Source organism: Lissotriton vulgaris, chromosome 5, assembly GCF_964263255.1.
Source record: "Lissotriton vulgaris chromosome 5, aLisVul1.2, whole genome shotgun sequence".
Classification (NCBI taxonomy): domain Eukaryota; kingdom Metazoa; phylum Chordata; class Amphibia; order Caudata; family Salamandridae; genus Lissotriton; species Lissotriton vulgaris.
Window position 1 is genome coordinate 312,246,870 of NC_141693.1, and position 14,404 is coordinate 312,261,273.

Sequence of the window (14,404 nt, forward strand, 5' to 3'; positions counted from 1 at the left end):
CATCAATGAGCCACACAAGAGGTCATCCACAGAACCTACAATGGCTGTTTCAGTCATATGCAGTGGTCTAAACCCAAACTGAGTATGTAACAATGAAGAATTGTAGTCAGAAGAGGACTGTGGTTGTAAATCAGTCTTTACAACTGTTAAGTAGTTACAATAACAGATTTGGCTGGGTCAGAGGAAGACAAGTGGCTTCTTGTTCATATTGAGATGGAAGTATGGACGGGGTTCACGAATCCTCCTCCAAGTATTACAGTCCTTCTGTGACTCCTTCATTACCAAGATAAAGAGATGCATCAGAAGTGCAGAGATAAGGAAATAGTGTTCAGGAAGCCGTGGTGGTAGAGGGGTCAATCCCATCTCAACAACTAGTATGGAGGGGGGGGTGTTAGAAAAAGGGAAGGTATGGGTGCAGCTACATAATTAATACCCAAAAATATCATCAGTGTGGTTGGTTAAGTGAAGCACTAGTGCAACATGATGCGATGAAAGTGTCCCTCCGTGGCACAATATGTGTGAATTAATGATTGGAGGTTCAAGCCTAGTTTCAGGCCAATTCAAAGACAAAGAAAATACAAAGGACATAAAATCATGCCCCACAAGGGACATAAAAGCATACATACACCAAGAGGAATAAGTGCATCTATCCATTTACTTCAATTGCTTGGTCAAAATACGATGAGCACAACAGTTGACGTTCTAAAAATTATTTATTAGCATTTCCTTCTACTTTAGAACTTCTCATGGTATGATTTCTTTAAACACAGCGTATGTCAATAACCCATTTAATGTTGAGTAAACTGATATGTCCCGTATAAACTGCAGCATCAGCTCTCAACTAGAAAGAGCAATTCCAGTTCTTAGATTATTAGCATGAAAACAATGGATGTCTGTTAAGCAAACCACAAGTAGACACTACTACATACAGTAAATTAAAGCACCCATCTTACAGGTGTTTGCCTCTTTTAGGAGTAGTGTTGTGCAAAGAAACTTCAGCATAAACAGAAAACAGCAATGTGTTCAGAAAGGACGCAAGTCAACAAAAAGAAGCTGTTAGTGCCTTTCCAAAACTCAAGGCAAATTTAATTCTTTATTCCATTACCCAAATACGTGTATACACGACCTAATAATTAACTGGTGTACTGGTTTTCGAGAGGAACGAATCTAATATTGCTATTAAGCCAGTTTTTGAACATTCTGCACCCTGGCCCTCCCAAAAATGTTTTCCTGATATACCGTGAAAACAGCTTCCTTCTGGTGACAAATGATTTTCTTGATCTGGATGTACAATCCAGTGCTGGACTTTCACCTACTAAAGCCATTACTTTTATAGAGTACTGTAACCAGTCCTTTATTGCAGGGGTTCCCAGGCCTAAACACAGCTGACAAATGCTACTTGTTCAGATTGAATCACCCTGATAACAATTACTGTGCAACAAGGTGCATGGCAAACGGGCATAGCCATAGTTGAAAGAAATGTAAATGAAAAAAAGAGATATTGTTTTCCACAGCTGTAGGTCATCACATTATAGCCTTTACAATAAAGACGAAAGAAGGAAACTAGAAAACAAAATAGTTTCAATGAAATGAAGAACTACATTTTTCAGCGATTCTTTAAATAGCCTTCATATTTGTGGAGTTGCTGAACACGGTGACCTACTCTAGTCATTTACCAAAAATGTAATTCCCTGTTCAGTAATGACCAGTGAAAGCAAAACACTGATAAACTGGCGCTTGAAAGAGGCACACCAAATCAAGCCCGGTTTTCAAAGGCTAATTGATTTTTCTCTACAACTGGAGGCATTTTAAAATGCTATTGGTAATATTGGTACTTTCCAATCTGATGCTTGCATGAAAACGTACGAGACACATGCATTTACGGGATATCACGTGCATGGTCACCTGAGGCCATACTGGTCTTGTTCAACTACATCTACACAGGCATGTGCACCTCAGGATGCCTGAAAGCTAGGGCCTATTTATCAGCAAAAATCTTCCTATCTTTCAAGATATTATAAACATCACACTTGATTTAGCCATGTCACAAGAGAGCAGTTACATCAGTTTGTGATCAGCATTTGATTTGTGCATATTCTCATCAGCGCAAGATTTGAATCATGGTATTTATAATTAGAGTAAACATTTTTTTCATGTTGAAGAAAAACAAAGCAAAAAAAAAAGAAAAAACAAAGACCATCCAGCATTATTGTGTGGGACTGTTGGTGTTTGCACAGGTGTAAATTTGCACAGTCCGGGTGGTTTTAGCAACAAAGCCTAAGGAGGTGCTCCAGAGAACAAAAGCAGCACCATGGATAAAAACTTTCAAAAGCTTGCTGTACGGTGGACCGGAAGCAGGAGAATCCTCAATTACTCATATTTGTGAAACAAGTCCTAACGTTCTGTTGATTCGTATATTGTTGTGGTGAAATGATTGCCCAAAGCTTAATTTCACTACCACTCTGTCTCCACCAGCATCAAGTTCGAGACATTACTACTCACAAGTTATACTGATCTGATTGCATGATTACACCAACTGGTAAGACGCAGCTGAGACAGCTGTGATTGGCCAATGGTGCTGCCAGCTGATGCACAACTGTGTTTGTTAGCAAGATTGTCTTGCATAAGGAAGCAGAATTTTAGCAGATCAAGGAGTCTGACTGTATATGTTGAAGCTTGACTGTACATACACACAAAAATATGTACGCAAGAATTATAGACAGTCTTGGAAGAGTTTAACTTTCAGCTCAATAACAACCTAGGACTGTTGCTGAGATAGTGATCTTTATTGCCCAACTCAAATACTCCAGCACTGTGCAATCCTGCGGTTAATGAAGAAAAGTACTGCAAAAATCGTTCACAATTTAGTAAAAATGTTCATTTCTGAAAGGTTGATTTTCATCCAATCTGTGGATAAGCATTCATGTTCAGCTAAATGAAAAAAATCAACTTCTTAATATATTTCAGTAGAAGAGTACATGAAGAAACAAGGTGCTCCTTTTAGCGCTTCACAAGATGATGGTTGTAGGAATAGCTTTATTCTCTTCTCGGTGTTGGTCTTCAACATTACCGGTAATGCCGAAGGTAGACTAGTTTCTGCGGTTGAAATTTTTCTCTGCACAATGGACACTCCGTCTACAAAAGACACAAATTATACAGATTTTTTGCTAGTTCACAAGCCCACTTAATTGCCGTATTTTGTAATTAAATCAAAAGGCATTGGTACCTCCAATTAACAGAGTTCAGTGTTAGAAAATCCATCTCACCTTGGTGTTGCACCACTCTGTAATGCATTCCCAGCAGAAAAGATGTCCACATGGTGTGGCTGTGGTATGCCTTCGATGTTCCAAGCATAACGTACATCTTGAGTTTCGGAGAAGAGACTTTTCTTGTGGCGGGGCTCTTTGATAGAAAAATAAATACAAAATAAATCAATCACATAGCATTTACGTTTTATCAATATTTACTTCAATTATGCAAACACCTTTTATCTGCAGTCTCTTCAATTAATCCACAACTTCATACTGGAACTCTCCCTAATCAAGCAACAGAACAAAGATGGCCGATGAAGTGAAATAATTAGGAATAATTATCTAACAGCAACCAGTGGAGTTTGTAGAGAACCATCACAAAGGGATCCACTTCAACAAGCAGACGTAATTAAAATAGTAATAACAGCAACAATGACATAACTTTGCTTCCCAGCTGGTAACCTCAATACAATGTACTACGCAGTGCTGGATTTGGAATTTTTTTACTCAGGGAACCCATAAATTGAGAGTCAAGGTGTGACAGATGAAAGTCCTATACGAAAAAATTGGCAACAAGGACATATATCCCAATAAATATATGTTATTGGTTACTTAACTGGTCAAAACAGGTTGCATTTTAAAATATCTAACAGAGTTAGAATCATTGTGCACCCAGCAATAATTTCAGGGGATAATAACAGAGGTAAGATACCTATAATGGTCAACACAGTTCTAAGAGAGTTCTGTGTTTTAGCAAATCATAGTTTGAACTCCAAAAATTGCAAAGAAGGCTAATATGCCTGCAAAGCACATTGTATAACATGAAGATCACAGATTTGTATTTCATTTAGATAGGTAAGTGGGCTACTAATTTTAACAGCTATATGATTTTGTTACCATATGTTCAAAAGTTGCAAGCCTTCAAATATAGCACAATGATCTATTTAACAGCATCAAGGAGCTGCATTCAAAATGTGAATCATTATTTTTTTATTGTTATTTATCAATCTGCTATAATTCTAAGGTTACAAAGAAGGGTTCCTTTGGGAAGTAATTATGGGCCATATGTATCGAGGCGAATTCCTATCGCAAACGCTAAAATTCGCAGAATTCAAAAATTTGCGATCACAATTGGCCTAGTGCTACCTATGAAAGCACAACTGTCTTGCAAATTAAGGAATCGCAAAATTGCGATTCCTTATTTTGCGAATGCATTTAAGGAATCGCAAATTGCGATTCCTTAAATGGAATGTATGAAGCACCCAAGTTGTGCGAATATGACACAAGGAATCGCAAATTACCACCAACTACAGGTTAGTGGTAATTTGCGATTTCTTTTAAAAATGAACGTTTTTGCATTTTTTAAAGTGACATGTGGCGCACACACATGCCCTTAGGGCATGTATGTGCACCCATGCTCATTTCAGGGGTGCAACAGGGTGTCCTTTTGACACCCTGGCACACTTGAAATTGCATGCTCAATTTGCGATTCTCTAATTGCGAATCGCAATTTGAGGTTCGCAATTAAGGAATATGTAGGATTCCCAACATTTATTGCAAATCCTACATACATAGCGTTTTGCGGTACTCAAATAGCGATTCTCAAAAATTCACTATTTTCGAATCACAAAACCTAACATTGAAACATATGGCCCCAAGTCGTGTTGGTACAAACAACCACAATCGCCAAGGTACACTTTATATCCTGACTTTTTGTTTCTGTCAATTATTCACTTTTAACTAATGTCTACAAGTGTGGATGATATGTGATTCCTACACTTTTCAACACTCATTGCCTTATGTAGAATGTCAGTCCATTTCTGTAACAGCTGCGAGAGCCTGGAACACACTCCCCCTGTATCTTCGAGCCACTCAGGACATGGCTCTCTTCAAAAAAGCTTTAAAAACCCATCTTTTCAATACAACAATCTGATTTCTACTCTATTTGCTTTCTGCCTTTCCGCACGAGACCACGCCAGGATACTCTTGAGTAATTGAGCACGTTACAAAACTCTCTACAACATAACATAACATAACATGTACATTGATTACACACTTGTATGATTTATTGTTCATCTGCGTGTGGTGTGAAGTGCTCTGACACTCTACTCTAGGAAGAGCAGAGTTATAAAACAATTTTTTAAAAAATAGAAGGTGCCTTGCAAAGTGTTGTATCTTGTATTTTAGCCTTGCACTGTTCACGCTTATGCATATAGGTAGTTCACCTTTAAACCGGTTATGATTACTGTGCTCTAGAATGTGGAGTCTCCTAGCAACTGGAGCTGAAGCATTCCATTTGGAGCTGTTGGCAGAGCTGGTCTCCCTGACTCTGCTACCGATGTAGCCAATACACAACCATCTTACTACCTCCGTGTCGAGTTGGTTACTACACAAAGCAATAGTTGTGTAACTACTCATGCAACCAGATAAATCTTACATTCTTGCAGTGCAAATACAACTCTTACATAAGGAGCTGAACAAAGTTAAAAACCGGACTCCAAATCATAGTTTCTATTAAGTACTTCAGAACTGAAAAAATCTCAGTGTCATTTAATTCAGGCCTTTGTTTTGGGCCCAGCTGGAAGGAATTAGAAAGCACCCTTGCTGCTTGCACATTGCAGACAATGTGCAGGAGTTGCTGAATTATGGACGGTGTCGTAAAATGACATCAAGATATATTCAGTATGTTCGTCTGGGTTGGTCAGATCCGGACCAGACTTTCCAGCACTTCCGCACATAATAAGTTGCACTAAATTCGTTTAGATGTGATACAAAATAAGTAATTGAATTGCCATTACTAATCAAACCTTAGTCTTCATTTTACAGACCTCAGAAGAAACAAAACAATCACTCTGTTTGAACTATATTTGCAGTCACAAAGGACACATTTTACAAACACTACAAGATCACCAATGGTAGATGAACTGTCTTATAATTATTTTCTTCGTTCTCTTTAATTATGTTAACTGGAAGGGCAAAATGTAGGATAGTAGAGGGGAAAAGGAATGTGAAGATGTAAACATCTGCCTGTTTGCTTACGATCCTGTGGTATGTTTTCACATAAAAGTTGAACAGCTGGGTTTGAAAGTCATACTTTTACATATGGCTGTGAGCTTTATCAGTTAAGGTGGCAAATGTCTTAGGGTGCCATTACGATGGTGGTGGGCACCATAACGGTATGCGGGCCGCCTGCCAGGGGTATGACGATCCCGCTGTGCCTATTATGATGCAACCGCCAACCTGGCAGTCGCATCCCACATATTGAACATTGTGGCAGGTGCTGCTTGAAGCACCGCCTGCCACAATGTCCAAGATGCATGCGTGCGGTGCCTGCCACCTTGTGCATGCTAATGTACCCCCCAAGTGCAACCCCCCAAAGCAATCTCCGCCGGCCTTTCCATGGTAGCATCGCCGCCAAGGAAAGGCCTTTCAGGTTGCCCATGCTAACATGGCACCGCCACCGTATTAGCTCCCTTTTCTGCCCGGTCAGCAGTCCGACCGGCGGAAAAGCGGCGGATGCTCTTTCCCTCCGCCCCTCGCCATGCTAATACTGCGGGGGGGGGTCCAACAGGGGCATTTGGTGGGCAGATCCACCCAAAATGCTAATGACCCACTTAGTTAGGAATTTTTTTGCTGTGGGATTTTTTTTCTACAAATTATTAAAATACTACAGTTGAATCTTCTATCCATTAACAATGTCAAAATGCCTGCAGAAAGTTTTTGTTTGATCGTATTTTTATTACATTCTTAAATAGCCTAGTAACTAGTGGTTGATTCCCACAACAGGGCATTTGAATTCAGTTGCAATTTTTCCACTCTCAATTCCTCCTGAAACCAGGTGCACTTATTTTTTTTTTTTTTAAAAGGCCCTGAAAGTGTGAAATTTACATATAGAAAATCTCTCTACTGCTCATTTGACACGATCTTCTGTTTAAAAGAATAAGGAAACACTAGCAGCTATGGAGTATCACACCTACTAAAAATATAAGTCTAATATTCATAATAGCAGTTCAGGCAGTGAGAAATCTCCATACCTTTGATAGGACATGCGTCGGTGTAGTTTCCACTTCTGCTGTGCCCACTGCCTCTGTTTGAAGTTGTAGATCTGCACTGAGACTATCAGCAGCAAATGCAGTAGTGACACAATACCCAGGAGCCCGTAACTTGATCGAATTCCTTGATCACCTCCAACCAATCCTCGGACACGGAGCTGTGAATAAATGAAAGACAAAATTACTTAAAAGATCTACTAAAGCCTTGTTTGTGAACCTTTAAATGCCAGTGATACAGTCACATTTTCATTTGGGTTATTAGGAGAGGGTAGGAGGGGTGGGACTGACATTTATTTTCCCAAATGATATGACAAATGTGTGCACTGTTTAATTTAATCAGCCTGGTTATACTGTACCAAAATATAAAGTAAGTATCTAGTTGTTTATCAGGGACAACTTTTTCATATGCTATGTCCAGATTTCTGCTATGAAACTAGTAATTCCAGATGGTTTGGTAAACTTATATTGGTCTCAACAAAACTGAAACTCTGCACCCTGGAATGCATCAGTTTTCTTTAGTAAGGGACCCCTTAAAGGAAAATGCGGTCACAGTCCTGCCCTTAGTCATATGTTTTTAATCAGGCGTTTTATAACACACTACATGCAGCTGGAATACTCCTCTAACTGCAGAAGGGTGACTCAAAGAACAATATGCAGGGATAAACAAAATGCTCAGTATGAGCAGCCTCCGATTGACCCATATCGTCCAAGATCCTACACATACACACACCGCAAGACACGCTGGACCCCAGTTTCACCCCCATCAACTGTGTCAATAAAGCTACATCACAGAACTCACACGGCAGGTCACTCCCTCATTTACGCCAACATCTCCAGCCCCTGCACTACTACCCCAAAGACGATCAGGGACCCCACCGGAGACGGAATACAATCTCAGAGACCAGCTCCAAACCTGCTACCACCACCAACATCAAGCAGGATCACCAACTGCGCCAATAGCATCGGCCCCATCAAGAGCAACATCCAGAAAAAATACCCCAAAAAGGCCAGCTGGTACACCCAAGAACAGCGAAACGAGACAGCAAACAGCTGGAGAGGATATGGTGCCCCAGCAAGGACACCTCTAACAAGGCAGACTTCAAGACCTCCCTCAACCATCACCTGCTGAGGGCAAGAAATAATTATTTCTAAAGACAGTGGTCCCTGGACAAGGATTAATGAGAGCAAACAATAAATATAGGACCAATCAGAACTACATTTTACAGCAGTCCAGCCAGACAGGTGTTTTTAATATATAGTTGCTTAAATATACACAAAATTCTGCAAGAAACAAATAAAGTGGGACACAAGCCTGTATCCAACTTAGTGGGTAGGACATACAACATGAAACAAAAAGGTTCAGGCAGAGTAAATAGTTTGTATGAGACACATTTTGGTAGGACTAACAAATTATAGTGGCGACACCATAACACATAATAAGTATTAAATAAAGAGGTGTAAATGGTGTACAACAAGTCGATGGCATTTCGATCCTTACAAAAGATATAGGATCATCATCAGGACATTAACAATGGTATGCCTGTATACATTTTGCCTAGATCCAGGTCAGAGTGACTTGGAGGAGGTTTGTTTCAGGTGAAGACTGAGAAGAAGTCCAGAACAAGTACAAGGAGAGTAAAGGATGCAGACGGCCACGGTCTGTGCAGTTGGATGCTGGGTCAGAGTCGACCCAATAAAGGCTGTAACAGCTTAAAGAAGGCGTTTGAAATGTTCGCGCTGTGGAGCGGTCTCAAAATCAGAGTGGCCAATTGCAGTGGGCTGCTGTATATCAGGGATGGCAAGCCAGTAACCTGTGAGCCGTGCCTGTGGTCTCTAGTGACAAGGAATGGGGTCGAGGCCAATCTGTAAACAACCTCTGTTACACCATGTCTTTCCTGTCGAGATCGGGGATATGAAGGAAGCAGCAAAGAAGACAGCCCTAGCCACACGCATCGAAACCAGAGAAAACACCACCAAGGAACTTTTCAACATCGTTAAGGAATTCTCCAACCAGGCTGCCAGTGAAAACATCATCATACCCTCACAGGAGACATGAGACATTCTCGCCGACTTCTTCCAGGACAAGATCGCAACCATATAAAGAAACTTTGAACCCCAAATCCACACCTATCGACTTCTTTGACAAATAAGCTACCAATGACACAAACCACAGACTGACCACTTGGAATCTCCTCTCCACCAAGGACACCACCTCCACCATGAAATCCATCCACTCAGAAGCTCCCACAGTCGCATGCCCGCACCACATCTTCAACCTCGGAAACCAAAGAATCGTCCAGGAACTCACACCCTGATCAACACCACAACATTTCCAGACACCTGGAAACACGCCGAAGTCAAACTACTACTCAAAAAACCCTTGGCCGACCCCAGCGAACACAAAGTGTACCAGCCGATCGCTCTGCTACCATTTCCAGTAAAGGTACTGGAAAAGATCATTAGCAAGCAACTCATGACACACCTGGAGCAAAACCAGCTACTCGGCAGGCTCTTGGTAGTCTTTGACACCAAATGCCACCGCACGCAGATCAAAAGACTCCACCACATCAGCATCCAAGAGGAAGCACGCAGATGTATCACCTCCTTCCTTACCGGAAGAACCCAAAGGATTCACCTCCTACCTTTCACCTCCAAACCCAAGGAGATCACCTCCAGTGTCCCCCAGGGCTCCTGCCTCAGCCACACGCTCTTCAATCCATACATGATACGGCTCGCCAACATAGTCAGATCCTCCGGTCTCAACATAATATCCTATGCAAACAACACCTAACTCATCCTCTCATTCTCTGATGACGCCACCACCACCACCAGAACCAACTTCCACAGAAGCATGACACGCGTCAAAAACTGGATGAAGTACAACTGCCTGAAGCTGAACACAGACAAGGTGAAAGTACTGATCCTCAGCAACAGCAGCAACACATGGAATGCCTACTGGTGGCCATCAGACCTAGGACCCACATCTACTCCCTCTGACCACGCCAGATATCTCGGAATCATTGACAACAAGCTCATCATGAAATCACAGATCAATGCCATCTCCTCTGCCTGCTTCATCACTATGGGCATGCTACATAAGATCTTCAAGTGGCTACCTCTAGACACGAGAAGCACTGTGACACTCACTCATCACCAGCTGACTGGACTACAGCAACTCCCTCTACAAAGGTATCACCGAAAACCTCCTAGAGACTTCGATCATGAGCAGCCATGGCCCTCAAGACCTGGCTATTCCAATAAGTCTCTGGGACCTGTAAGTAAGTACCAGGATACCCTATTGGGTTATTAGTGGAACTTTTTAAATCCGTATTGATTGATTTAGTTGGATGCTGGTGTTCTGTGATCGCTAGAGAGTATAGGAAGAGACTGGGTTTAAAGCATTGTACAATAGACAGCTGACAGTCCTGACTCACCTCCATAGACATCTGGTCTGCCAAAGGAGGGGCTGTGGGTGGGTATTCAGTCATGACAGAGTGAGGCAGCGACTTTAATTTCTTGGCAGCCTTTTACATCTGGAGGTGGAGAGGTTGGCAAGAGAGGCAAGGGGCAGGTCTTTGTGAAATGGAGACACCATACAAATCTAGGCTGCAAGGGATAAGGGATGTGCCTTGCAGAAAGGGCAGCCACCAATTATGCTTAAGCCTTAATTGCCTAGTTTGAGCAGGGAGATAGGCTGTCAGTAGTAGAGTAAGCTGGGGAAAAAGCTGAGCCTTACTCATATGAGGACATTTATTATGATACTATTGCAGCTGTAGGCTCCTTCCCTGCTGGAGAATGAGGTCTGAGGAGATAAGAGTGCTTGACCACATTGAATTCTGGTAAATTAGATGGTGGGAGTCACCTGCACAAGATAGGCTGGCGGCAGCACAATGAAGACAACAGCGGCTCCTCCATTAAGGAGGTGGAGCATCGCCCCACTGTTTCAACTGCAAATCTACTACAAAAAACAAATTAATAATAACGCTCCTTAGTGCAGTTGAAGCGGCGGGGTGGGGATGGGCTCCCCAGGTTCAGGAGGAGGAGTGGTGGCAGCACCTTAAGTGCACATGGTTATTTTGCAGCCCAAACCGTCATGCGCACTTTGCATGTTCTCCACCCAGGCTGCATTACAGACTGGGCAGAGAACATGCACAGCCTGCCAGCACCTGTCTGAGCGCCAAACAACAGCGCTCACACTAATCACAACGCTGCTGCAAGGCAGCGTTGTAATTGGTCAGGGGATTCTGGGAGGCTGTGTGCTTCACTTCTTGGTTCCTCTTGCTGTGAGAGGACAGAGGAGAGGCGGCGGTCGGCAGTATTAAGGAAAGTAGTTTTCAAACCCTCTCCTTCCCCACCTCACCACCCCCGTTGGGTAGCAACCGCTACTCGAAGAAAGTGTATTTCACTAAAGGCAGCTTCCTACTTTTGGCAGCTTCGGATGCTGGCAGCAACATTGGGAGCAGCGGCTCCCCACAGTGAATAATGCAAGATCGAACATATCAATAAATGAGGGAGTATATTTATATAAATATTACTTAATGGAAAGCAAAGACTGAAGCTGAATGGAACAGAAGGACACTGCCCTTGCTTTCGCAATTTGCTACCAATACAATCACAAGCCACTCGAGGGGCTGTAGGAAGGTCGCAATACAATTCAAAAGGTAAGCATTGTGAGTTGACTTTATGCTTACTCATTTCTTAATACCGATGGCGAAGCGGAAGGGATCTACTATGACCGGCTACTTTTTTGCGATGTTAGGACAGCTGAAGGCTGGCAGTAACCATTCCCACATTTGTAACAGAGGAGATAGTGGAAAATATTTGCAGTCTCTCCAGGGGTGTGGAAATTTTTTAATAATCTACTTGTCCATGGGACAAAATGCAACATAAATCTACATGTCCTGTAAGACAATCAACTTGTCCCACCTATTCCCAAATGAATTACGTGGGATGGCACAGAGTCATTAATGGATTTTTGTTTTAATAAAACTGACCAGTGATTTATCAATGATTTGCAAAAATGTTGGAAGGATCTGGAATAGCTGACTTTAGGTATGGTATTTTGGATATACTGGTCCAAAAATAAGCTGCAGCTTATTTGCACATCGATCCATGTTGGTTGTATGTGGAAATACCTACTGCAGAAACATCATGCTGCCAAATCTTGAGAACCAAAATATAGAGTCTGGAGTTAAGAATAGTAAATCTTTACTTACCAATTACCTTCTCAAAATTTTGGCCCTCAATATATTGTATATAATATTCTGGTAGCACATCATTCTGAAGTCAAAATTAAGGTAGAGTACCTCAGGGTTGCAGTAAAAAAGAAATAGATGAGAAATTCTGTGCAGTTGAGGAGGTGATGTCTGTCATGAGACGTCTGGCCTGCTTCCAGCCTAATTGGTTCTTCCCCTTTCATCTTGCCCAAACTGACACACTCACTGCACATACACACAACCCAACTACAATGACACACCCTCCCGGGACAAACAAGCACACCCACTGCACACTCCAACACCATTGCATTGACACATAGCTAAGCTATAGATGCATAGACTTATAAATCACTTAATGGACAAACGCACAAAGACATGCAGGACCACACCCCTAGAGACTTACCCCCGTGCAGACATAAACACACCCACAATAGATAGACGCAAGCGCTCTCTATAAACAAGCTGTACCTGACCGGAACGGTTTGCATAACATGTGCCTAATTTGGCACTGACTGGAGCAGAAATACTGCCCGCACAGATACCACAGATTTCCAAAAAGGCTGGAAGAAGCCACTAATCTTCTAAGGTAGGACATTCTACAAATGTATAAAAAATACAAATGTATGTTGCAGAAGGGGAAGAGTTTGTAGGAAGTTTAGGATTAGGAGGCAAGGATGTCCAGCATAGGTCCATGAGGGCAGGTCAGAATAGAATCCATGGCCAGACTTTCAAAATGACCACTTACTATTCAAATTCATTCTAATGAGATCAAGTTAGTATCTGTTTATTTTATGTGATAATCCTGAAAATCTAGAATGCGTTTGGTTGTCCTTGGCACACGTTGCACACCCCCAGTCTCTTTGGCTGTTTAAGGCTCTTGTTTGCCAATACTTGCTTCAACTTCGGTTCACAAATAGCACAGCTTTTCAGTTTGTTGGGCTCAGAGTGCAGATGTGCACTTGTAAAAGATACACCTACATTTTCTTATGAATTAATATTTTCTGAGGTGTGAGAAGAGGGTGTTTCAGTGTTGGAATCCCCTGGGACGATTGTGCACACGCACAAAATAATGCATTTGGGAGTTTTCACAAATCTTGCCACAGCCTATTCGCATCATGGACATGGGCAAATACTTGCTCATATTAAATTTTGGGGTGGAAGTGGGAAGAAAACACCACCTAATTTGGTGGGATTGTAGGGAAAGGTCTCACTGCTTGCTTTGTAGTTCCTTTTCCAAAGAGCATGGAGAAAATGGAGACGAAAGTATGTGTTGACTAAAAAAGTATGTTGTTTTCACTCTAATGCGTAATAGATCAATAAATGTTTCAATCAATAATTCCCTTGTAGAGTGCAGCTATGTGTTTTGTTTGTGCTTAGAAATGGCAGGAGTGCAGGTTGAAGCACTATATAAAAGATTACTGCTTCTTTTTAAAAGGTATTCTTTCAGACCATTGAGGATCCATACTATTCAGATCTGAAAAGAATATCCTGCCCGGACCCGTATGATGGCAAAGTGTTTTTGAGAATTATATTGACCATATTCCTACATTGGTTAATTGTAGATTATATTAATTCCTAATATTAGGCATTGGTTCCTCAGACAGACAGCCTCACGTTCTTTACTTGTTTTGTTTTCAAAACATGCCCTGTAGGCTAGGTCGTCTATTTCAGGTGTTTCGCTGCAGTTTTAATTTCTCAAAAGGGTTAATTTCTGATATGCATTTCTTTACGTCTTTGTTATTTATTACTCAATAAAATGTCACTTGAGGTGGCCAACATTTGGCAGCAGAATGTCACTCGTTTTAAGTACACTGCAACCACGGAAATGTCACCCATAAACAATGAAAAATCGGCAGCTATGAGTATCACATCTCACAAAAGGCCT

The 14,404-nt window shown here is 41.7% G+C and overlaps 1 protein-coding gene across 1 annotated transcript in view; it reads right to left on the reverse strand.

The window, feature by feature from the left end:
* Positions 1 to 694: 694 nt before the first annotated feature.
* The window catches only part of PEX10 (peroxisomal biogenesis factor 10), a 49,439-nt gene continuing 35,729 nt past the window's right edge, over positions 695 to 14,404 (reverse strand). The window contains exons 4-6 of the mRNA XM_086921544.1: positions 7,286 to 7,461; positions 3,267 to 3,402; positions 695 to 3,135 (exon numbers count right to left, since the gene is read on the reverse strand). Of these exons, the coding sequence (XP_086777670.1) occupies positions 3,067 to 3,135; positions 3,267 to 3,402; positions 7,286 to 7,461 (381 nt within the window). The 3' untranslated portion in view covers positions 695 to 3,066. The remainder of the gene's footprint in view (positions 3,136 to 3,266; positions 3,403 to 7,285; positions 7,462 to 14,404) is intronic.